Source organism: Passer domesticus, chromosome 9, assembly GCF_036417665.1.
Source record: "Passer domesticus isolate bPasDom1 chromosome 9, bPasDom1.hap1, whole genome shotgun sequence".
Classification (NCBI taxonomy): Eukaryota; Metazoa; Chordata; class Aves; order Passeriformes; family Passeridae; genus Passer; species Passer domesticus.
In genome coordinates, this window is record NC_087482.1 from 35,661,348 (window position 1) to 35,687,511 (window position 26,164).

General features: G+C 44.7%; 1 protein-coding gene across 2 annotated transcripts in view; it reads left to right on the forward strand.

Moving 5' to 3' along the window:
• CHCHD6 (coiled-coil-helix-coiled-coil-helix domain containing 6) overlaps positions 1-24,489 on the forward strand; it is a 109,074-nt gene extending 84,585 nt beyond the window's left edge. For both annotated transcript variants that reach the window (XM_064432726.1, XM_064432725.1), the window contains exon 9: positions 23,941-24,489. In XM_064432726.1, coding sequence (XP_064288796.1) covers positions 23,941-23,964 — 24 coding nt within the window. In that variant the 3' untranslated portion in view covers positions 23,965-24,489. The remainder of the gene's footprint in view (positions 1-23,940) is intronic.
• The last annotated feature ends 1,675 nt before the right edge of the window (positions 24,490-26,164 follow it).

The following is a 26,164-nucleotide window of genomic DNA, read 5'->3' on the forward strand; positions in this document are numbered from 1 at the left end:
AAAGGTAGAGTATTAGGTGTAAGCAGCCTGTAAAAAGAAAAAGGCTTGTGGATTTAAGGTAGCCTGTGGTCTTTCTTCCTGCACCTCTTTTTGTGTTGCTCAGGCAAATGTTTCATACTTAGAAAATTTGAGCTCTGGGGATCAGAGCAACTGCAGATCCTTGCTGGCTTCAGCACTTTGTGCCGATGATGAGCAGGCAGTTGTCAGCTCCTCAGTAGCTTGTTTTTGCTGCTGTGTGTTGAGGCAGGACAGCAGCTGAGGGAAATGGAAACTTTGCAGTGTTGTAGTCCTGTGTCCAAGGACTCATGTGACAGACATCTGTGTGTTAATGAAACAGCCTGAGGTCTGCCAGCTCAGTGATGGGTGCTCAGTGTGGTTGGTGGTTGTGGCGTGTCACAGCTTGTTCAGAGGTTGGTCACAGGGTCGGTGACTTTTGGCTGGGTTTTTTTCAGTCCTCACTGGTCATCCTTGTCCATCTATTGTTAAGCCCACTTTGACGTGGCTGGCAGGAGCTTATTGCAATGCCTGATGGAAGCAAGGTGTGGTAGTTGGGGAGCGTGGGTATTGAGGAATTGGTTGTGTCAGCAGGTCTGCAGGTGGGCTTTGGACAGGACAGCAGGGGTTCGTATTTATAAAGTTTTCATAGGCCCCTTGAGTCCAGTGATAGGCTTTGAAGCATGGTTTCCTCTGAGCTCTGCTTCCCCACAAAATCTTCAAGCATGATCCATCAAAGAGTGTGAAATATATTCTAAATCCCACTGCTGCCTTTTTCTCAGTCAGCAGGGTTGTGCTTTCTTCTCCAGTCTGGAGTTGTTTGCTGTTGAGAATAAGCAGTCTCTTTTCTTGTGATTCCTTACCTCTCTTTGGGACATGATGCCATCAAGAAAACCAGCTGTTCCAATCTGAGAGCTGCCTCTGCCTTCGTGCTCTCTTGTCGATTGTGTTGAATCAATGAAGTGCTGCAATACTGTAGAGAAAAGGGGGGTGTGAAGAAATGAAGAGGGAGATCACACAGAAGGAAATACAGGAGAGAATTCATATTCTGTCCCATGGTTCACAGTGGCTGTGTCTGGAACTAGATCTGCTATAAAACCAGAAATTCCCGCATGAAAACTTGAATCCCAGGTCCAAATCCTTGCCTCACTAAGTTGTGGGATCTGAGAGTTCCCTCATGGAGAAGAGAACTAGCTAATCTCAGCATCTTGGGAGACCTGATAAGTCCTGACTGTTCCTGCTGGGAAGGTGGTAGCTTTGATTAGTGTTATGGGAAAAAATATTTAAAGGAGAGAATTAAGGGAGATAATTTCTGGATGCCAGCTGTAGCAGAAGGATAATGTTCAAAATACTCCTCTTGGAAATCCTGCAGATTGCAATTCTGACTCCCTTCAACTCTTGAACCACTGTCTCAAACCTTTGTCAATACAGACTTTTTGCCTGTGAAGCTCAGCTTCAATGGCATCCCTGTTCAGCCAAGAAAACTGCCAGGTTGTGCTTTGACTTTGGTTCCAGATGTTCAGTGGAAAAAGCTTTCATTGCTGCTATGAAAAGCTTTTCTTAAGGGACAACATAAAGCAGGAATGTTGTGCTTGAAGGCTGAAGTAGGCATCTTCCCTTGAGAAGAGTTCCAAAGCACAGATGTCTGGTACACTATCATGTGGATAAAAGGTTATAAGGATTGTGTGTTAATCTGGAGCTGTTGGTGTTCCCAGCAGATTTGGATCCAACTGATGTTTGGTCCCCTAGCCAGGTATGCAAGAGAATTTCTTCAGTGGCTCTGAACTGCTCCACAAGCCTCTAGGCTGTAACTGTTCATCTGGATCCTGCCTGCTCTTCCTTGTGATCCTTGCTCTCTCTGTTGGTGTTTTCTGTGGCTTCATCAGTTTTGATTTGTGCATACCATGGTACCTGGTCCACCCTGACAGCGGGATGATAAGTTCACACCATACTGTGTGTTTTACCTCAGGCAAGCTTGTGTTCTTCCAGATAATTGCTTCAGAATCCACAGTTGGAAGTGTTTCTTGATCTCGGCACAAATTTCTCAAGTGCCACTGAAGTTCCAATGAGTTTCTGGAAGTGCACGTTGTAGAGCTGTAGGAACTTGCCCTCCTGATTCCTGACTTGGCATTTCTTATTTGCAAGTTTACATCTAGGTATGCACTTAAGATTATCTGTTTGGGTTTTCTTTTTTTTTCAATAGGCTGACTATATCTTTTTATGGTTTTTAAACGTGTTTCCCTGAGCTTGCTGGTGGAATACTTCTCTTAAGCTTAAAAATACTAGCAATTGCCAACCCTCTTGGGCAGGATGTAGAAGGTTCAGGAATCCCCATTTTGTGTCACTGGCACCAGAATCAAGGGCTGTATAGCACTGCCAAGTTATTTTCTCTGTTGTATTTTTGGTTTGGTTGAATTTTTTTGTGGTGTGCTGAATTCCAGATGGTTGCAGTGCCACACTAGCACTGGGGTTGGTCCCCATGAGGTCAGGAGAGTTCATAGCAAATGTTTGAGCTAGAAGCAAGGTAAATTGTTCTAAAACAATCTCTTCTGTGATTAAAACTCAGACTGTGGGTATTTTACTTATATTTTTTGTGTGGCTCACTGATCTCCTCACTACTCAGCATGAACATTTCTTGGCCATGTGTAGGTTTTTTCTTGTAGTCTGAACAAGTGAGCTAGAGATATACTATAGCCTGGGCTTGCTCCCTCCTCTTCCTCCTCTTCCTTCTATCTCTTTTGCTCACCCATTTCTAGTCTGAGCTTGGATTTTTCCTTTCCCCTCTGCCTTCATTTTTTCACCTGCTTCCTTCCAGTGTCTCTGCACCTTCTCCCTCCCTCCTCTCCTCTCTTCTGTCCCCTTGGTTTGCATTCCTTTCATTTCAAAGCCTATATTGGAGCTGACACCAGGCTGCCTATTCCCTGCAGCACTGAACTGGCGGTGTGGAAGGAGGAGGCTGCAATTCCCTCAAGGGGCAAGACAGAGTTCAGTGTCTGTCTTAGTTTTAAATATGCATCTGAACATGGCTGATCAGAGGAGCAAAAGAAATCTTTGGGTTCTGAGTGCTGGAAGCTCGTAAGGACATAGTGTAATCCTCTGCATCTCCCTGCTCCTCCTGCACTCCTCACTGAACATGAAAGCTGCTTGGCACAGGGGACTTTGCAGGAAAGATGGGTAAGAATCAGAGACTCCATGGAAGGAGGGTAGAAAGGGGTGGGTGCTTTGCAAGCCTCACACTTCCTTTTTCTGCTTCAAGTTCTTTTCATTCTGTCAGGTTTATGCCCTCTTTTGAACCCTGAAGGACCCCAGAGTACCTTACCCAGCTTTAGACCAGCTTTGCAGGATGCTGTTTGACCTTGGACAAGTAAAATGCTGATGGCTGGTCATCATGCTGGTACAGTGAGAGGACAAGCTGAGATATTCCAGTTCTATGTTCTTGCCACAGCCAGTGCCATGACAAGGTACCAGAGATGGATCTGCAGGTTTCCCAGTAGAAGCAGGAGCTCTGCTAAGGCAGATTTTGTACCCAGCTGGTGAATTTCCTAAATGATTTTGCTGTGCAGCTCTAGCTGCTGGCATCTGTTCAGGCAGCACAGTGACGAAGTCACCTAAAGGGCAAAAAAAAGGCAGGTGCTTACTGGTCCAACAGCCCCTGCTAGCAGATTAGGATCAGAAGTGAAGGAGAGCATATTGAATTAAAGCTGTAATCATAATTTCAGTTTAGACAAAATGTATGTAGCTTGGCAGAATACCAGGGCCCTGACTCTTGTAAAAATGTGTCACAGGACCTTAGGAAGATCAAGCCCTTTATTGAAAACCTTCTGTCAGCTGTGTTATTTTCTGTGGCACTGGCTACTTTGGTTTGGCATAGGCACAACTACTCCCATCTGCAACATGTTGGACACTTCTGATCCTGAAAGTGGTCAAACCTGGTGTAGGTAGCTTAGGGTTCCATGGTGATTGCAGCAAGTTGTATGGGGGAGGCTGCAGGCTCATCCTCTTCATGTTTTCTTTTAGTATCCTTGCCTAGTGAGCAGCCTAACCCATCAGAGGAGATACCTGACAGGTCAGGACTCAATACCAGGTGATTGTCAGCTGAAGCATGTTAACAGTGCTGAGGGTAGAGTGAAGTAGGCTCTGCTCTGAAGAGAGGAGGCTGAGGAGGCTATATCTGAGTCCTTCAGAAATGCCCAAATCATCCTGGAAAAACAAATGCTTTTGATTGGAGAAAAAGTCTTCTTGCAGGGAGATCTCAGTGTTTATGCTGTCTAATTTATTTTTTTAGAAAGAAAAGATAGAAAGGAAAAATGTAAGAGTTAAGACTTTCCAGTTGCAGACTGGTGAAATGATATGTGTGAATGATAGAAGAGCTGGCTGCTGGGGTGGATGGGTTTGATCTTCTGTTCTGATTCTGCTTTTTTTTGCCAAAGGATCCATGTTTTTGGACTCTGATGAGGTGCGTTCAGTTGCTGTCCTTTTAACAGTTTGGACAGTGTTTATGTGGAAGAGGTTGTGCATTTGCAGTGGGGGAGGAATGGAAACAAGAGCTGGCACTGTGCAGCTGATTTCTTCTCTACAGTGCTGCATATTCAGTTGTCAATTTTTCCCTACTTGCTGAGGATTTTTGGTTTCTTGTTTTAAAATAGCTCCTAGAGAGAGAGGATCGATTGCCTACAGGGATAGCTGGAGCCAAGTGGCAGATAAACCTTTCCTGGCTGCATTTGTTCAGCTCCTCCCTGCCCTGGGGATGGCTCTGCTGCAGTTGTGGGTCCCCTCTCTGTGTACCCAGTCCTGATGAGCAGCACTGTGTACACCGTGGCTTGCACACTGCAATCCTGACTGGCATTGTTCTTCCAGTTAGACCTTTCTTGAATAGCAAACCTACTTATTACAGACTGCCTTTTTCCCCTGAAAAATCACACATCACTGCATTCTGGCCAGAGGAAGGTTAAGTATGTGGGGGAGCCCTAGATAACATCAGTTAAACAACCTGAACTGGCTGCTCTGATTGCACCATTTGCTGGAGTCATTGGGGCTGGAAGAATTCCTTGGGAAAGGAAACAAACTGCTACAATAATTCCAGCATGCTCCTGTGACCTTGCTTTTGCTACAGTGGGGAACAGATTAAAAAAAAAACAGTAAGAAGAATATACCCAAAGTCACTTTCATGTGTAACTTAAAGTATTCAGGATTTTACCCTAGGTCCCACAAGGTAAAAGGCTGCTGTGTTAACCCCAGCTCTTCATCTCCTGCCAAGTCTGGAAATCCGGGTTCTTAAGAGGAGCTGTTACTTGTATGACCTTCATGCGTGAAACAGTTTCTCTTCTAAAATGTGTTTTCCCCTTTATCAGTTATTCATTGAAGAGTCTCTTTGCATCTGTAGAATTTTGAAGGGTAGCTATTATTTTACCATTTTAATTTTCCCAGCTGTTCAAATAATTGTTTTAACCTCTCAGTGCCTGGAAGTGCTTTTCAAATCCTGATAGCTTTGCATTGTATTTCTTTGGTTTCATGGTCGAAATTACAACAGTTTTCTCCCTATTCCAAATGGTTACTCTGTGACTTTCTTCTCTATAGCTTTAAAGTCTGCACAGTTCTGAACACCACTGACAGCAAGGCACTTTTGAACTTCCACGCTGGGATACCGAGCTCTCACATCCTATTTTGGGTTTGGGCCTTTTTGTTGATGTTCTCCACACACACACCCTGCAAAAAAAAAAAAAAAAAAAAAAAAAAGAAAAGAACTTCAATACTTAAAGATGCCATTAAAACCAGAACAAACTGGTTATTCTGAAAGGTCTTGCCAGTGGCCTCTCTGGAGTTGCATTTCACTGTACGTAGGGAAGGGGCTGTGACAGAGACAGCGAAGCCAGCACAGAATACCTTGTCTTCATGCAGTTTTACAGGGAGTAAAGTCAAAGCATTTAATTTGACAGTGGTTTCTGTAGCCCTGACACAGGGCTGTGATGGCTGAGGACAAGGGAAAGCTTCCTGCTGGTCTGGCAGAGAGCATGGCTGATTGAGCTGAGCACTCAGTTCCAGGGCAGTGTTCCCAGCCCAGGGTGATGCTCAAAGGGGGAGGGATGATTATTCTGTCCCACCTGGGGCAAATCCCTTCCATGTGGGATTACCTCCAGACCAGCAATGTCTCATTTCACTTTTCTTTTTGATATTTATATTTATATTTATTTTCAAAGAGCATTGCTTCTCTCAAGTGTGTCTTTAATGGCCTTGCCATAGGGACAGAGGTAAAATTTGAAAATAAGTAATTACATTGTGATATTCTGGACATATTGTTGTAGTTTCTCTTATGTGTTCTTCTCACATGTTCTGAAAGTTGCAAAAGGTGATTTATAATTCATCAAACTAAGCATAAAACATCTGACTGCAAAGCCTATCAATCTGATCCCATCTCTTTCCAGCCCTTTAATTAGGGAAGCCTTGCTGAAAAATGTACCCATCAGCTGCTGAGAAATAGTGCATTCCTGGACCCTCAGTATAGATCTTGAGTTATCCAGGTGCCAAAATGCTGTCAGAACTGACAGATCTTAGAAAATACACCCACAGGCAGAACATTATCCATTATACCAGCACTGAGCAGTGGGCAGTAAGGAAAAATCAGCAGAGAATGTATCTTTATAAACTTTAATTGGCTTTTCCCGTTGCTAAAAATCAGTGTATCCGGCAGGGGAGAGAACCTATCTAGCAGTTTGATTTTTCCATCCCAGAGCTGAAGGGTGCAGTCCATCTTCACTGACGTGTGATGTGGACTTGTCTCAGCAGAGCTCCTGGCAGTGCAGTGGAAACCTCAGCCCACAGAGGAGCCTGCCAGCCTGTCCTCGGTGAGTGACCATGCTTAAACAAGTGTGAAGAATGAATTACTCTGGATAAGTTGGATTTCATCTGTGCTCCTGTTGCTCAAAACCTGCTTCAGACAGAGCCAAACTTAGTTAAAGTTTTCTTTGGGTGCTGGCTGCTAACTGCTCCTGGAATACAACTGCCTGGGGTGTGGAACCAAGGATCTGGGCAATGGATATGCTGATCAGAAAGGAGGCAACAGCCAAAGGAAGCAGGAACTTTGCCAGAGCTACAGGAAATGCAGAGATTTGGGGGGCAGAACAAGCTTCTTTTGAGTTTTTTGGCACTGCAGGTTTTCATCAAAGGCAAAGGAAACAACAACTGTGTGGATTTCTCCTGGGAAGGCTGTTTTGACACCTTGTTGCAGCATTTTACATTTACTGAACTATGTAAAATGTTTCAGTTTTTCTTGGGTGCTTGTTTCTGTTGCCATTAGATTTTTGACAGTTTTATTAAATAATCTATTCAAGATCGTTGCAGATCTGTTATTATACTGTTTTCCCCCTAATTGATTAATGAAAACTACTGATTTCTTTATTTGTGATGTGTCACTTCTCTTGCTAAATTCCACAGAATTTCTGAGAGCATCTTTATTTTAAATTTCTATTCAGCTAAGTAAAGCTCCTCTATCTCATTTCTATAAATACTAGAAAAGAGAAGTATGTTCACTCACAAAAGGCAATTTAGTACGTGAACTTCATTAGAAAAGTTTCTTTATCAGGGTCCTTGATGGTCTTAAACACAAACTGTAAGACCATCACAGGTTTGCGATCATATGAAGCCAGTTTAACTCTTGTGCTTAATAAGACTTTAAAAAAAGCAAATTGTAAAGGTTTGTTGTTATGACAGATGAGGGAGCAATCCTTTATCCAAAGCAGGCTCTGTAGGACCCGTCCTGCCGTTGGCACAGATCACTGTGATGGTTTGGAAGGGATCTGCTGAGCTGTGGCAGACCAAATGGGTGATCTGGAAACTCCTGTCACCTCCCTGAGTGGGCAGTGTGGAGAAGTGAGGGTGCAGCAAGGGGCAGGGGACATTCCAGGGCTCTTTGCTCCGTGCGCGCTCCGGCTGCAGCGTGAGCCTCCCGCTCACGAGCAGCTCTGCCCTTGCCAGGGCTGCTGCAGGGCCTGGCACAGTCAGTTCCCTGTCAGGATAAACTCTGGAGCCTGCACTGTACAAGCTGTAAGAATATGATGGACCTTATGGAAAAATAAGCGTTGATTGTGTGGTTTTTAATTTTTTATTTCTGCTTATCGTATGGCCGTGAGAGACACAGCAACTTCTTGTGCTTGGAAGGTTTCTTTAGAAATTTGAAGCAAGTGGGAGGAAGGGGTAACAAAGTCTATTCTGTTCCTCTGATTCAATCTCCCTATTTACAAGCCCAACTCGTCAATATGTTGTCACTGTTCTTTGCAGCAAGAAAAAGACTGAAGCCTTAGAACACTTCTGGAGAATATCTACAAATCCATGTGAATAGCCTTAACCATCATAATTCGTGTGGTTTCCATGGATGCCAACCATGCTGCAGTTAGGGCAGTTCTGGTGTGTTGCTCCAAATGCCACAGCAATTTTACCAGGATGCAGGATTCTTGCCTGCTGGCCCTAGACTCTGGTGGTGTTGCTGTCTGCTGTTAAACAGCTGTCTTGTGCCTTTGTGAAAGAAGGGATTCCAGCATGTGCAGCTTGAGGGAGTGGTAAAGAGTTGTAAGTTTTATTATGTACTATAAAATAATAATTCCCGATGAGATGAAACTGTGTAAAAAGATCAGGATTTTGACATCTTGTTTTGAGATGGTAAAATGCTTCTTTGGAGGCCTAGAGTTACTAAAGGTGTTGCTATCCTAGATTCTCAGCTTGCCAATGCACAATGTAAATGTGGATGGACAGTGCCTGGCTCTGGCTCTGTGTCAATCATTCCCTAAATGCCTGTTGGCACCTGAGTGACCAGCTCCCTCCTGCTTAAAAGCAAGGCTGCATGGTTCTTCTATTTTTCTAAACCATTTGATGTCTTTAATTGAGCACTGGGAGCCATTGTGTGCGTGGTGCTGCAGGATCCTTGTTGTGTAAGGGCATTGATAAATATGTATTGTGTTGTCAAGTGTTTGTAGCTACTCTGCAGGTAGTGGTGGAGGAGTGAGCTGCATACAGTTAAGAATCCTTGTGTCTCTGGGGTCAGTAAAAACAAGATGGCACAGGGAATTGTGGGAAAGGGAGCCAGGATAGCTGCCTTCAGCATCACCTGCTAATAAACCAGCTATTTATAGATCAGCTGAGGCTTTGTCAACTAGATTGTTAAATTAGTATTTACATACTGGCCTCATGGTCTTTCACAGGAAATGTCATTTGCATTAGTGCTTGGACATAAGTGCAGCTTCCTGTGCTCCAGACACACGAGTGTGTTTGGTCACAGTCCGTGGCTTGCAGCGTGTGTGAAACCATTCCTGACAGATTCTTGCCTTGCAAATAAATCCTCTTCTCCCTGTAGCATCATTTTCCCATCTTTCTGTGCCTCTCATTTCTTGCAGAAAGGCTCACCTTTGTTCCCAAATGTCTGCAACTCATCATGAGGCTGATCTCGCTGGAGAGAGAGAGATGAGCAGCATTTCTGCATAGCAATTCCTAGTTAATCTCTGCCTCTCAGACAGAGACTTGAATTGTTGATGGCTTGTGGGTAATTTAATAACTAGCAAACAAATAAGATGTGTAGATTGTAGCAACTTAGCCCAGATGCAAAATCCCCACACCTATTTGCATCTGTTTGAAAGAATTCTGTTATGAAGGTTTGCATTTTTACATTTTAGCACCGGTGAAACAGCATCAGGAAGAGTTGCTGCTCAGTGAAGCTGTGTTGATCACAGCAGGCTCCACACCTGGCTAAGCAGTTTCAATCCCCTGTGTGTGTGTCTGTGTGCCTTTCAAAAGGGAAGAGTAATCTACTTGCTAGACGTGTCTCTCGTAGTCCTTGGACGACCTTGAGCAGTCATTTAACTTGTGTTTATTTGCCCATCTCTACCTGGGCAGATATTGCTTCTGTGGTTTGGAGTGTGGAGGTTGAATGGATGTCTCGGATTCGTTATGGATGAAAAGTGTTACTGAAATGTAAGGTATTCATACTGTCTCTTCAGACAGCTGATCAGAGTTCAGATTCACCTTCCTGTCTTGCTGCTTCTTGCTTCAAAGCCATTTGGACACTTGGATTGTGCGGGAAGTCGGAAGGCAGTAATAGCAGGGCTGTGATGCAGACAGGTGTCACAGCCTTCGCTCAGATTCACTTCTTAGCACTCGCAGGGCTGTTGATAAGGTGCTGTTATGCTGGTATTGTGTTATTCTTAATCTGCCTTTGGCCTGCAAAGGGTCCATCAGCATCAGTTTCTCTGACACCTCGGCAGGCTCTCTGGGCACCTCATTACTCTTTTCAGGAAGAGAGCGTTGCCGTCCCGCATCCGCAGAGAGCAGAGCTCACCTGCCTGTGCCAGCCCAGTTACTGGAGGTGAGAGTCAGAATGAGGGCTGCAGCGTCTCTCACCAGGTACATGAAGCACATAGTATCACAACAATAATACAGTATTTCCTGAAACCATTCACCTTTTATTTATTCTGTTTAAGACAGTAAAGCCTTGGTTTCTTCCCCTTCAAATTCTTTCTTCTCTTGGCCCACAGGAGAGGGAGTGGGACAAGCCAGCTGTGGCCATGGGTTTGGGAAACCTGGAAGTTGGTTCCTTGGTGCATGAATTCCAGTGACTTGGCTGTGCTTATTTCACCATTACCTTTCCATTTTAACTTTAATCCTTGCTGAAGGCAGCACCTGATTCTTGAATTTTCAGATCTACCAGTTTTTTTCTGCCTTCTGCTACTATTCGGGTGAGATGGGGGTTGGGATGTGGTATTCTGCGAAATGTCAAGGTCTCTTCCTGGAGAGCTGACAGCAAAGGTGTTTTATATGTACATGGGCTATCAGGATGAGACATTCCTACTCAGAAACATTGGCTGAGACAGACAGACATTCCTCCTGCCACAGAGAGACAGGCAGGCTCACTGTTGCCAAGCCTTGAAATATTTGGCATGTTTTCTATTGCCCTAGTTTTGTGGAGTTGTACCTGAAGTTTTATAAGTACGTGAGAATTTTAGTTCTGTGTTTTTACTGAAAAAAGAGAAAAAGGAAGGAATAAAATAAAATAAAATAAACCAACCCTCCTGCCTAGACAGGAGTGGTGTGAGAATGTGACTCAATTGCTTAAAACCAGAAGACAAATGAAATAACCTTAGTGTATTTCTAAACAGTCTCACAAGTAAACCTTGTGGTTTTGTGGGAGTTTTTGACTTTCCTCTTAGGTTTTCAATATGTGAGGAGTGTGCAGCAGGGCTTGTTTTCTTGAGTGAAGGGATATTTGCAGCTCTCCAAGAGTTCACGCATCTGCAGTGTCCCCTGCAAGCAATAATGAGCTGACCAAAACAATCAGTCTCCGTGAATTAGAAGAGCCCTGCATTTTTCAAATTTTCTTAGCATTCTAATTTGTGGTTTTTCAGTTGTTCTGGCTTTCAAGCCTTTCTTGCAAGCAGCAGGATCTTAAATTTCAAGTGGAAGCCAAGATTTCTTGTAAGAACGTGGTTCAGGGTAGTGATGTTTTGACATTTTCACAGTTATGTCATATATCATCACACCTCTCCATGAGCTGGCAACACCGTTTACACGGAGATGAGTGTAATTATCCACAGAGGGGCCCTGTTAGAGCTCCGGACTCCCTGGCTGATCTAGAGGAGACCAACTGGCTCTGCAGGTCTGTGTCTGTCTTTCATGGGCTCACAGCAACATGCAGCTGCCTGTGCACTTTGACGTTGGCTCCGTAGGCCGGCGCCAAGGCACGTGCTCCTGAAATCACCGGGGAATGCAGAGGCTCCCACTCGCACCTCTGAGCCGAGGGACTCATGCAGCCAGGCTCCCACAACAGAAGGGTTTCCAATAAAGCTGAAACACAGAGTTATTGTTTGCCCGACCACTGGCGAATGCACAGAGCCATTGTGTGGGTCCTGAAAGCCTGGGCGCTTTATTCTCTGCAGGCTGAATGGCAGCCGCGGGTAATAATAACACAAGATTAAAAAAGCCAACATTATAGGGGCATTTACAACCCGCTGAGAGAATGAAATCTCAGCAAGGCTGAGCTGTGTCTCCAGTGATCCTACGTTTTTACTGCTTGATAAGGAAATGATGGGCAGCTCTGGAGAAATGGCCACCACAGAGCAGACAAAGGGGGAGCAGGTTGGCTGTTTGAACGCTGCAGTAAGTAATGGAAAAGCTGTCTGCAAATCAAGTGACCAGCCTGTCCTTCCCCGTGCTGGCTGAGCTGGAGGTGTGTGCAGGCACACTGTTTCCTTCCCAGGCAGGCATCAGCAGCACCGGGATTGGTTTGCATAGTTCAGAGCCTTGTTCTTGGAGGTTTTTGGTCAGCATCATCCAGCCTGGTGCCTTGGTAGCTGTTAGCAGGTCCCCTTGGGAGAATTTACATGTGAGAATGAGACTGACTGTGGAAAAGAGATGGTGGAATTAGCTTTCTGCCTGCAGCAGCAGACACTCTTTCTGTCAACTTGAATTTAGGGAGACAATAAATATTGAGTGTCCTGAATGCAAGTTCCAGTTCTAAGTCACAGTAATGACAACTACCTGACACAATTTGAATTCATCTGACACCTTTTTACATGTGGAGTTTTATTATTTTCAAAACAAAGAAACCCTACTCCACAGGGGGAAAAAATAATTTAGGAACAGCTCCTTGTCTTAAAAATCAAGTCTTTAATTCAGTGCTGGTATTAACAATTCTCTAACACAAATGTCTTATAAAGTTCTTTGTAAACAGCTTTGTAAGACCCACTTTCCCTGTGCACACATGGAAACTGTACTTGGTAAGTCAGAGACAGAGTACCAGCCTGTAGCAAGATCCTCCCAGGATATGCCCAGGCTGCAGAATAATGATGGCAGATTAAGCCAGCCCTAACCTTGCTAGCCTTGAGTATTACCAGCGGGCTAACCCTGACAGTGCTGAGCCACAGGAATTTGTACCCACCTGTTCAGACAGGTTGTGCAGCTCTCTGCTACTCAGCAGGTTTCTGAGGCAGCATCTTACATATGTGACCTTGGTCTTTGGCATTAATGATGCAGTGAGTGAAACAATGAGAGGTAATTTAAAGTAACAAAACATGGGTTTTACTGCATGGCTAGGGCAGGTGTAGTTTAATAACTGAACTTGTCCTTTCTAGAAACATTCTCATCTGTTCAAGCCTCTTGCTTTGCTCGTGCCAGGCAACATGGATGGAAATTGCTGGGCCCTGGGTGCTGTTTCTAGTGTGGGATATTATGGGGATTCAGGAATTCAGACTGCTTCATGGATTCATTTACTTGGATTAATGAATCTGTCTCTGCCTCTGTTTCCCCAAGAGTAATGTGAAGTTACTTACGTCAGAGGGATTTATGAGCTTTTTTCTATATTGGCCATTTTGCAGAGAGTGAAATTCAGCTCAGAGGGCTCTGCAGAAGGACAAAGTATTTGAGTTTATTCTCTTATAATCATGGTTACAAAAAATTGGCAAGTTCCTGTTTAAAGTCTCTTTAAACACAAAGTATAAGTACTCTTTGGTTTTTTTTTCCTCTTTCTTCCTGTTTTTTTTCTCTTTCTTTCCTTCCTTTTAAATAAAAACATTTTTGTTTTTATTTAAAATGTTCCCTTAAACTGCAAACTCTTCAGTTGTAACCTGAAGGCTCCTCTGTGCTGGCACAGATTTGCAGAAGGCAGCTGAGGGCTTGCTTTGTTTCCACATGTTGCAAGTGTGAAATTAAATGTATGTTAGTGGTGAGGTCTTTGTGGGCAGAGTGTAAAGAGGTGTTGAGTGACAGTAGAAAAGAATGGTCTAGGAGGGGGGCAGAGAGGATGTAGCTTAAACTAAATATGATGCTTGCTTTTTTTCCAGAACCTTTAAAGGAGAAGCATGAATGTGTTCCCAATCCACAACTCCCTTGTCTCTTCCTCCCCGTCCCCCTCCCTTTTTTCTCTCTCACCCTCTGGGGCTGCTGGTTTAGGATGAGTTGGTTCCAAAGAGACAATACTTTCCAAGCAGATAAAGGGACACCTAAGCAGCTGCACTGGTATCTATCATGAACAGACTTGCTGTACAGTGAAGAAAATTACAAGATGGACTGGCATCATTTGTCATATTATAAAAAAATACAAAGCTCCCCCTCCACTTGAGCAGCATCCACAAGACAATTGAACAACACACTTAAAAACTGTCACTTTCTTTTCCAGTCTCTGAATACATTTTCAAATGCTAACGTTAAACATTCCACCTTCAGGTCCTCTGTAAAGAATGTGTTTTAGACAGATGGAAGCAGGTCTCTGTCTTGACACTGATGCAGGACTATAAATTTGCAGAGGAGGCGATAGGAGATAATTATTTAGAAGGCTTTTGTGGCTTATTCCAGCATCTGGTATTCTACCGGGGTGTCCTCTGAAGAGGGATAGGGACAGGATGGAGCTAGAGAAATGCTGAGCTAGTTTTTCACTTGGTAAAGCTTTTTAATCTTGAAAGAAAGATTTGGAATTTACACAGGAGGAGACGCTGAGAAATCAAGAGGCATCTCCCAGTGTTCATTTGCTCAGATCCATGGCTCACTTGTAGGGCATTTTATCTCCTGGTCTCTTCCTTGCCCTGGTTGAGCTGGGTGCCAGTGGGCAGCTACTCAGAGCAGATCCCTGTTGTCCCGGGACTGACTGTGGCAGTGCCATGCTCAGGCCAGCTTCCCACAGGTGCTGCCTGGATGTGCCTGTGGCTGGGCATCGCCATCCAATCTCACCACCGAACGTTTCCCGATCTGTTCCAGCCTCTCCATCCCCATCCGTGGCTCATGCCCGGCGGGACCGCCCAGTGCTCTCCAACCCGGGCTGCAGATTCCCTGCCCAGCGCTTCCCACTCCTTGATCTTGTCAAAGGGGAGTGGTACAGTGAAGTGTTTAGTGTTTCTTGACTTCTGAAACCTCTGTCCAAGAGGTGTGGCTCAGTGATTTGACTGTCTAGGTTCAAGTCATTAACATTTCAAAAGGGCTGTTAATTCTGTCTGGTTGCCTGAACTTGGTAGAAGATTGTCTAATTGGGGCTTGGTGAGGGCCAGCCAACCAGACTTCTCTTCCTTGAGATCTAATCAGATCTTGCAGCTCCTGGGACCAGATATTTCAAGATACTTGAAAATTGGCAAGAGTTAGACATATAATTAATTCTTTACAATCTGATACTCAAATACTGTAAATGCTCAGTCAGCAATAAGCTTCTGGTGCAGGAGAGTTCAGTGCTGAGTCAAAGGGGCTGATTCTGCTGAAATAATTTCAGTTTCTGGTTTGTACCTGGGTAGGGAAGGGTAGTGTTCCAAAATAATTTTTTTCCTCTTTTTAATTTTACGTGTAGGTGTCCCTAGTCTTTGGGAGATGTTTCACAAAAATAGGAGTCAAACCTCACGTCTCTCTGCAAACAGACCTGAGAATTCCCAGTTTTCTCTTGACTCTATCATTGCTGATTTTTGCCTCTTGAGCCAGAAAAAAAGGAGAGTGACATCTACACCCACGTGGGTGAGATGAATACAGCTATCACACAAATAAAATTACTGGCTGCCGAGTAGCAACAGCTTAATGAAAATGTGAAGTGTTAAACAAATAAAGCCAGTCAAGCTCATAATACTTCTGTGTGGAATTTCACTGTATCACTGAACAAAAATAGAATTAGTCATAGAAAAAGGATATCTGGAGAAGTCTCTGCCTGCCTCTGTTCTTGGTGTATGAAGCCAGACTAGACAGGATAGAGCCATACTTTAAATGCAGACATGATACTCTGACCCAAAGAGGAATTCTCTTTATCCAGAGCAGGAGCCTGCTAAAGCAAGACAGAAGGGAACAAGATAAAGCACCAGATTTCCTCTGAAGCCTAAATGCAAATTGTACAGAGGAATGGATCCCTTGAGAACTGAATTTTTGCATTTCTTTAGCATCTTCTCTTGGTGAATAATTATCATACCTCTGTGTGGTTGGTAAGTGGCATTACTCTTAGGTACAGAAAGGGAAACTGGGCTGGGGATTTATTTCAGCTGCTGGATGAAGTTGGGAGGTGACTGACAGTAGAGCCTAGGACTTCGTTTTGCACTCTAGGCAGTGCTGACCCTCCTGGAGTGCACAGAAAAACTCCAGGGTTAGTAACACTGGCAAGCACCCTGGTGAATTCCCCAGTCTGGGAATTTAACACCACTGAGGTCCCAGCTCAGAGACACAGACAGTGCCATACCTGAGGTGTTTTCAGCTGTTCTTTGCACTCTACCCAAGGACTGGACTTTCCTGTGCTTCCATCTTGATGAACATTTCTGGATTTAAAGACATGCTCATTAGAACTAGTGCAGGTTAGTAATACATCCTGGGATGAGTTCTGGAAAGACAAAATGCAGTATGTAAATCTGGAATCAGCTTGTGAAGAAGCCCTGCAGCCAAGGAGCTGCTATATTTGCCTCCAAACAAAATTACATCCTCTTTCCCTGGCTTCTCCCATCTGTCTGTGTGGGGCTGTGAACAGTCAGTGAATGGGATGGGATGTTCCTTAGGATTTGGGAGGACAACTGGGGCTGCTCCTTCTATCTCCTGTCTCTCTCTTCCTCCACCTGCTCCCTGATAGCATTTCTTCACAAATAAAGCACATCTCAGCTAGGCTTGGTCTCAGGTTGTGTGGAGTCACTGGTGTATTGAAGGTTTTGTGTCTGGGTCACATGGAGCTTTAATACACCAGGGAATTAGAAATGTTTTAGGAGTTTAAATTCTAAGCGCCTTTATTTTTCTGGGTGACCTTGTGAAACTTCCTTGCACCAGACCTGTATCTTGCTGTCCTGCTGCCTTTATCTAATTTGTTTTCTTGTGTATGTTGCTGACATCCAGTGAAGTGTAATTTGTTTGAGAAGTGGCACTTATAACAAGGATGCTGCTAGTAATCCCTGCATTGAATCCCCATATACACAATGTTCCAGGAATAATTAAAGTCACAAACTTCAATCTTGAGGGATGCACAGGGGAAACCTATCCTGAAATGAGGCTTGCCATACCTGACTTTTCTACTTCCAGTGCTTTTTAGCACTGTAGGATTTGCTATTTTTGTTCCAGGACTGAAGTAGATTTAAGAGGAAGTCTGACATCCTGAATTTACACGTCCTAACAACAGTGTTCATCAGTCAGTCTTCTTACCATGTCCTTTCTCTACCTCTTCTCTCTATTAATTTTCCTCAATAGTCTGCAGGGATCATTTGCTAGCCTGATTCAAATTCCTGTACTTCCCTGGCATCTTGTTTTATAACATCTTGCATCATGTACTTTCCATTTCTGTAATCCATTTAATCCAGGATACTGAGATGGCTTTGCAGGTATTTATTGCATTTCTTTCTTCCTCGTGTAAGGAGGTAACAGGTCATTTATACAACTTAATCCAAAGTCTCTTAGCTTCTGGGGTTATTTTTTCCTTTTATTTTCCCACTGATTTTTCTGGAGGCTGGTAGCAGGAGCAGGAAAGACAGTATGGAGAAGGTGCCAAAATTTGTGTCTATTGTTTTGTTACGTTGTGCTCAGAGCATGGCTTGGCAGTTCAGCAGTTAAACCTCTGCAGCCAATGTCCCCCAGAAAATAATGTTACTGTTGCCTCTCCTTAATTTTTGGAAGTGTTGGGCTTAGGGTTTGAAATAATGAAATACTGTTGCATCAGTAAGTGGTTTTCCATTCCTTTTGGCTCTGGAAGCGGATATTCACAGTTGGGTGAAGTTCATTTTAATCCTCACAAAACCAGAGCTGGATTTGTACAAGTTGTCATTGTTCTGCTTTAAAAACACCCTGTGCCTTCTGGATTCCTTTATCCCTCCCAGAGGCTAATCCACAAGCTTGCAAAACACTGGGGGTGACTCCAGTTGCAGGATAGAGGGGTGTCCAACGTTATCTCCTTTGTCTCCTGCATTGCCTTCTACCACTCAGTCCAGAAAGGCACAGTAGTGTTTGGAGTGTGCAGTTTCTGATGTGTACAGATAGTGGGATGTAATTACCTTCCTCTGAGATACAGTCATTACACTGGCTGTAAAGAGAGAGGGTCACAGTCCTAATGGGAAATGATTTTAAAGCAATCTTGACCAAGTCTAGTGGAGCCATTTCAGAGCACTTAAAACTCAGCCAGTCCTTCATGGCACTTGTGATATGTCCACTTCACGCAGCGAGAGGCATTGGGATTAACACTTGTTGAGGGATAAAGAAAATCCATGATAAACTGCAGCGTTGGCTTTGGGCAAGCATTGTGTGCTGCCATGGGGGAAAGGCACAGACAGAGCCTGGGTTTGATTATTATTGTTCTTGATACTGATTTGGAAAAACGCAGGGCTCTCACAGAAGCAATAAGCCAGAAGTCATGAAATCTGCCACCTTGGGCTTCCTGTGCTACAAGAGCTGCTCCTCTGTCCCCAGGCTTGATTCCTGCAGAGGCAAAGGGATTGTTCCCACTTCCCAAACAGGTAGCTGGGCAGATAGAGACACAGTCCCCACATCAGAGCCAGATCACTGGTGGGTGCACTGTTGGTTTACCTGGGAAGTGCAGGCTTCAAAAATATTCTGTCTTACAAGGCAAATTTGGTCAGAGGTTGTTTAATAGCAAATACCAGTTTGTGTTATGTTAGAGAAAGACAGGCTTCAGCGTGCTTTGGTGCATGCTGGGGTTGTGCTCAGTAGCAAGGTGAGGAGAAAGATTTCAGCAGAGCTGATGGAAGGTGGCAGTCAGCAGTTGTAGGTCATATTGAGGGGCTCTGGCAGGTCTGTTGGGATCAGCCCAGGACTAAAAAGCAAACACCACTTCACATAAGCAATTTTCTGTATCTCAGTCCTTTACAGAGGCACAATAGCTGAAGCTGTGCAGGTTAGCAAAGCTCTAAGCTGGTACCTGGGAGAGCAAGAATAACTAGTAGTGAAATGCTCTATGTCTGATTTTCATCCTTTTGAGCTCCTCTGTAATGTTACTGGAAAACAAAAATTGTTTAAATAATGGAACAGACCCGATGAAATTGTGCAGTGATGCAGAAGGGGTTGAGGAAGGGTTATTCCTTTCTTTCCATTACTTTTCTCCTCCTGCCTTGCCTCCCAAACGTGGGTGGAATCTGCATGTCAGGCACTAGCGACATCAGCCTGGCCCGGTGGCTTTTCTTAATGGCAAGAATGAGATTAAATGCAATTAACATCGATTGAGCAAAAACTGCCCTCGGTTTGTATGTGGATTAATTAACAGCCATCCTTTCAGCAGCAGCCCTTTGCAGAGCCGTGTTTGTTCCTCCTGGCCCCGCTCTTTTCTAGCACATGTCCAAAATCAAAAGCACTGAGCTTGTTCCCTACTGCGACGTCTGGGGTTACCAGCTCAGCAGGGAGATGCAGCCCCCCAACCAGGATGATTTTTTGTGCAGTCTGCTGACTGCAGAGCTGCTCAGTCAGTGGCAAAATATTTCCTGTTAAGCAAGGCTAATGACGGGAGCTCTCTGCAAGTTAGAACAATGATCAGAACAACTGTCTGGAGGAAATCAATGTTATAATGCATGAACAAACAGGTGAGTCTCAGAACAGCTGGAGATTAGTTGTGCTGGTAAATAACTTTGCATTCGGGTGATGCAGAGCGATGGGGAGGTGTCAAGGCAGAGCAAAGCAAGCAGTGGGCTCTTGTGAGCTGAAGGAGAGGGAGGAGGAAACCAGAAAGACTCTTTCTGTTCCTAGCACTCTGTTGGTGGGGTATGTAGACCAGACTTCCACGTGAAAGCACTTTCCAGGGTGTTCTGACAATGCATCTGGTGAGTTTTCTGAAAGGCGTCTTTTCTGCTGTCAAGCCAACTTTGAAGGCACCATCTGGGGAAGTAGCCAAGAAGTCATTGGGTGAACTTGCCTGCTTTGCAAAACTATTAACACCAGTACAGAGAAGAGGGAAAACAAAACTCTCTTCATAGCTTTTTGAATTAATGTTTTTTGTTGCTGCCAGGCATGCTACTGGTCCTCCTTATTCCAGTCCCAAGGACAGCAACTGTTGGACTCCTGAAGGATGAGAGAGACAGAGAGGCTTTTCTGTGCAATAACTATATGGCACAGAAGTGCTGTGATCCATTAGTCAGCACAGCTGCTCCACAAAATAGCCAATACTCTGAGTGTAACAGAACAAATTGCACATAACCAAAAAATACCTACAGCATACATCAAACCAAAGTGACTCAAATGTCCCTTGCAGCGCTTTGGGGTGCTAATAGCCCTGCAACAAATGCCTCATCCAGTGTAAAGGCCTTGAACACCCATCTTAGGGCAGGTCAGGATTTTCGTGTTTTGTTTGTGCCTCTTTCCACACTAACTGAGATGAAAAAGTTGTGCGGTCACGTTGCTGAGGTCTGCTGTGTGCCAACAGGTATTGTGATGTTGAGAGCTGCCTGCACACGGCAGGGAACTAGGAACTATGGAGATTAATTTCTACTTTGTCACTGACACTCCAAATGCACCAAGTCATTTATCATGGGGATCTGCTTTCTGATTTCTTCATAGCTACACAGTGCCCGTATGTGTGAGTGCTGTGGTGCAACTGCTTAAAGGGATGTTAAAACAAAGGCAGGGCACGTGGTGGAGGGAACTTGCAGGGTTTACCCCGTGAGACTAACGGCTGGTTAAATAAATATGTCTTAACACAGCTGAGGCTTGGCAAACAGCGTCTCTGGCAAACACTGAGGGAGGAAGTTCTTCAGGGTCTGGCTTTTCAAGGAGGGAGATTCCTCTGCTGGCTGAGAGCCTCCAGCAAGGCTGAGAGCCGAGGCACAGAGCTGGCCAGCGACTGGGGGAGGAGGAGAGGATACTGCAGATCCACCAGGCAGCCCCGAGCTTCTGCACTGGGATGAAGACTGAGAAAGAGGGACCAGGACAGAGGAACAGGTGCATTAGAAAACCTTGCTGAAGCTTGCTCGCCCCGGTGCTGGGCACCAGGGCCTCAGCTCTGCTGGGGGACAAGGACTGTGTTGGGCATTGACTGGACTCCCTTCTCAGCAGGGGTGAGATTTGTGGAGCAGCTCTACTTGCAGAGCTCAGCCCTTTCTCCTCACTCAGCTGGAACCAGAACTGGAAAGCTACTGGCTTTCCCACAGGGGCTGCAAAGAGGCAGGCTGTGCCAGCTAAGCAGCCCATTTTGACTGCAGCTAGCTCCTGAGCAGGGTGCCACAGTGGTGCAAGAACATGAGTTAGTGGCTCGAAGGTCCCATTTGCTGTGAGAGGCATGGAAGAAAACAAGTGCTGTGTGCCCTGCAGCTGGACTTGCTGTCAGGACTGAACAGATTGCCATCCCTCTTTGTGCTATGAGGAATTTGCCTTTGAATGGACACTATTTTCTTATGTAGAGGTGCTGGGCTGGAGCTCATCAAGACTGGAACCTGGTCTCTACCTGGATTGCCTTGGCAGTGGCATTAAAAATAACCTGCCCTCTGTATACAAGAAGGGCACTGTTCCCTCTCATCAGACTGAGGGTGTGATGCACTCTCCAAGGCTGCTCATCTCTGACTTCTTGCTCTAAGACTGCAGCAGACACCAGCTAATGCCACCTGTGGGGCAGTCATTTTTTGAGGAGGCACCAAAGCTTTTCAGTCTGAGCCTCAGCTCCATTAATGGGGAGTATCCTGTCTGCTGAGAGCAGTGATTGCAAACTGCCTGGCCTTGTTGCCCATTCACCTTGTCTGGGGCATATGCAGTGATAAGGGCATGGAGAGGAGGTAAAGCTTCTCCTTCCCTTTCCTGGCTCCTTCTGCTCAAGGTAAGTGCTGTAGCAACCTGGTAGCATCTTGCAGAGAAGATTCCAGGTTGGAAGAAAATGAAGGGGAGCCAAGTCTGCACTGGCATGGTTGCAAAGCTAGGTGGGCAAAGAGTGGGTTTAGTCTCAGAGTTAGGGTGTCCCTCAGCACATCAGTTCTGTGGCCAGGCACAATGTGCAAAGGATTTTGAGGAAGTTTAGTCATCCAGAGTGAGATGGAACATGATATTTTTGCACAAGGAATGTTTGTGAGCCTCCAGCTCAATGCATACCTGGTATGTGGGTAGGTTAGGCTGGAAAGAATTCATTGAGGTTAAGGACTGGCTGTTTTCATTTTCTCCTGAAATAAGTTAAAATATCATAGAATCATATAATGGTTTAGTCTGGAAGGGACCTTAAAGATCATCTATTTCCAGCCCCCCTGCCATCAGCAGAGACACCTGCAACTAGATGAAGTTGAAATATGTAGTTATGATTTGAACATGAACTTGTGTAACTCTGATATTCTTCAAAAGTGTTTGAAAAGAGAGGTTTTACTGTCTTCCTGAAGGGTTAACCACAGAGTAGGCACAGAAGTGATTTTAGTTTGTTTTCTTTTTTTCACAAAATGTAGCATTCCTGGACACTTTACTGAAGTGTTACAATGTGAATACAGCAAATTACTTCATTGCAAAATTGATCGTGAGTTGTTACTGCTTCATTCATTGCAATTTCAGTGAGTGCTATTGGAGTTTTTAAAATATATTGCTCTGTGCATAACTTTTAAGTCACTAATGATGAGAAAAATTACCTGGGAAATAAGAGTCAGTAGAGTATTATTGATGGTTCGTTTGTCAGATTTCTGCATAACCTTTGTCTAAATAATTTGGTGTACAATTTTCTCTTTATTCTTGAGTTCTTTGAAGCTTTTCTAGTTCATTGTTGTCAGAGATGGGGCTGTCTTTGGAGATTCAAGGCCAGCATATTCAGTCTGCATTGGCCATGTATCAGCCAATATCAGCCTGCTGTGCAGAAGCAGCCCAAATGACATCCTCACCTTCTGACAGACAGTGCCAAGCACGCTAGCATCATTATTTTGTGATGTTTTCCATTCTGATTCACACTGAGGGAAGCACAGCTCCTCTCCTCAGAAAGGCAAACATCTGGAGAGTAGAACTGAGCTCAAATACAGCCTTAATAAAAATTGGCAATAAGACTGTATGCAGTGAAGTGTTCACTTGTCTTTCTCTAGTTGGCTTTTGCTGGGTCCTCTTGTCATGGCTCAGTACTGTCAGCTCTGCAACAGGGACCTGCACGTGTCCAGGTGGGCTCCCCCTCTGTGATCCTGCTGCTCCTGCAGCACTGACACAGCCACCCATTGCTGCTGCAGGAGAGATGATTGCCCACACTGGGAAGTGGGAGCCAGCACTGATTTCTCAGATCCTCAGAGGGAGAGGTGTCACAGCTGGTGTCATGTGTGTTCTCAACCACTGCTGATGGCATTGTTGGTACAATTTCCTTGACTTTATTGATGCAATAAAATAAAAATAGGAAGAGACTACAGCAGACTTTGCAATCTCCATCCTAAAAATATTGGAAGCTTTCTGTCTTACAATAATGCTCAGAAGCTCACAGCTCATATGCAGATACCTGCAGGATCTGAGGAGCTACCATTTAGCAGATTTCTGTGGAGACAAAGCAGATGTGATTTTACTTTGAATTTTAGGAAGGCTTGAGTCTTAATAAGATACAGGCTGTCAGATATGTCAGGAGTTAGGGTGGTCTCTGAGTCCCCATCTTTCTTCTTCTCACTTCTCTGGTGGTCTTGTATTGATCCTGTTCCAGGATGAGAGAATGGTGAGCGTGTGTGTGTGTTTGATGGCAGCTAATCAAAGTGCTCCTATGTCCTCCTATGCTGAGGCAGGACTTAGTGTGGGGTTGCACTTACTCACTGCTCCAAGGCTTGCCTGGAGCCCCAGCTGTTCTCTCCCACTGTAGGCCAAAGGATTCACAATTCTGATTGTTGCAACTGACCACATGCTCTTGATCACAGGATCAGCCTTATGTTTGGTATCATGAGCTGCTTTCTTGCTTCCACACTCCTCTCCCCTTGAACATCTTATGGTTTACAGTAGGTGAAACGTGAAGATTTTTCTGAGGGATTTGCACCCTGCCAGTGCTACTCTTTTATTTCTGATGTTAACATTCCCATGTCAACAGCTGCATAACTAGCTTTTTCTTTTGTCTCCTTTTTTCTCCAGGAGCTGTTTGTTAATTCTGGATAAACATCATCCACCAAAGAGCAGAGAACAGGGACCATGGACACCCTTGGAAGCTCCAGCATCCTTCTGGACAGACACTGACCAAAACCAGTGCCTTCTGCCCTCCATGACCAAGACAATACAATATGATTTCTCTTCTAACTGCCTGCATGTATCAGTCTGGGTGGATGTTCCTGGGGTTGGGAGAAGGGTCCCAGGAGCAGGGGATGCTGTAGTTTCATTTCATTGCTTTGCAATGTAAAGAATTGTGTTGACCCCAGGTGCTTCCAGCATAGCTCGTAGCTTAGGGTCTTGCTCCAACACAAGCCTGGTTCACCCAGTTCTAACTTTGGTTTCACCAACCTACATCTGAATTTCTGGAGCTGTTGCCTCTGTTTGCTCTGGAGAAAGGGGTCTGAAGTATTTTGAAGTAACCCTGAGCAGCTTGTTAGGATTAACTGTTCCTAGCATGCTCCCATTGGTTACACCAGCAGGCACATTCCTTCCCTTCCAAGGTTCCCTCCTAAACAATAAAGTGTTTAACAGTCACTGTGTGCTGTGAGATACTTTCAGTCCCATGAGTTTGTAAACTGCTGTTTTCTGCCTATTGCCAATGCCAATGAAAGCTCCAAAGGAGTGTGAGAATAGCAGTATTTCAAGTCACAGTTTATAAATCACCAAACTTGTTTGTTTTGGTCCCAGGATGACTGGCTTATTTGAAAGTATGGAGTCCTGGCTGAAGGGAACTGGTGGTGGGGAATCATACTGGAAACACCTTTGCCTGCTGGCTGCAGAGCCCAAATTTTCTTTCTTTTCACAAGCTCTTGTGTGCAGTTCCTGCTGTGTCTGCCATAAACCATTGTCCCTTTCATCCTTGTGCTCTGTGTCAAGTCCTCTCCTTGCTGCCTGAGGAATGGAGGAAGCTGGATGCATCTGGAATCTTATTCTCCTAGAGGTGGGTGTGGCAGAATTGCAAAAGACCTGTCAGCAAACCAGGGGAGCAGGTCTAGTTTGGTAACCTGATTCCTTTTCTCTGGGTACAGCTTCTCTGTCTGGCAGCATTAGCTTCCTCTGCCTTCTCTGACTGTATCTGACAGTTTTTGAAGAATGTGAACATGGATTTTTGGAGGTCGTGTCAGAGTTTAATGCAGCATTTATGAAAATGGATGAGGGGGGCTGAGAATTGTTTTCTGTGTTATATTCTGCTTCATCTCTTTTTTCTTTAGACAGCAACTTAGTGCTTTACATCTCCATTAAGGCAACAAAATGCCTTTCCTTCTTATTGAGAGCTGATGCCACAACACTTTTCATCCTCAGAAGTGATGCTTGCTTACGCATGGCTTATCTCTGTTAGTCTCAGATCTTGCAAAAATTCCAGCTCTGCATCTTTGTGTAGGTCAAACTTGCTGAGCCTGAGGGAGAAAGAGCAAGTTTTCCAAAACAATGTAGGACAATTAGTGCCCTCAGATCTGTTGGAGCTGGACTGTGTGGGCTTATGCTGCTGCTGCCATGCCAGCTTTTGGATCTGCTTGGGATAGCCACAGAACTTCTGTCTCTGCAGGCACAGATTTAGAGCACCAAGGTCTGTCCCTGACTAGGTTTGAAATTATTGTTGGTCTGAAGAGAAAAGTATGTATTTTGTCTCTTCCTCATTTTCCTCTTGCCCCTATCCAGCATTGCCTTGCACGAGTAATTTGCATGTTATTATTTCAGTTGCCCTAAATTGGGGGGGACTGTGATGCCAGGGCTGATTATTTGGCGGCGCTGGGCAATTTTCTCTGTTAGGCAACTGTAATACATTTTCATGTTCTTTTATAATGAGCTTTATTTACCAAATTGGCAATTCCTCTGTTGAGAAATAACTGATTACAGCATTCAGGGAGTTGCTGTCATCTCAAGATACACAGGTGTCTGTGGAACATAAACAGATGTGATCATTCAGACAGTGAACTCGATGGGGGTGGGGGGGAATCAGCCATGAAATCATAAATGTAACAGCTACAGCTAATGTTGGCCAGGTGCATTGCGGCTGTTTGCAGCCCAGCAAGGACAAAGTGGCACTCGAAGGCCATCCAGTACCTCCAGATGAGGGACTGCTTGATTGTTAGCTGAAAATGCACCTCTTACCTGTCACTGCACTTCAATACTGGCTTGCCTAACTCTGCCTCCAAAAGTTTCTGAGGACAGACATTCATTTGTGTCACAGCCTTGAAGTGAGAAGCTC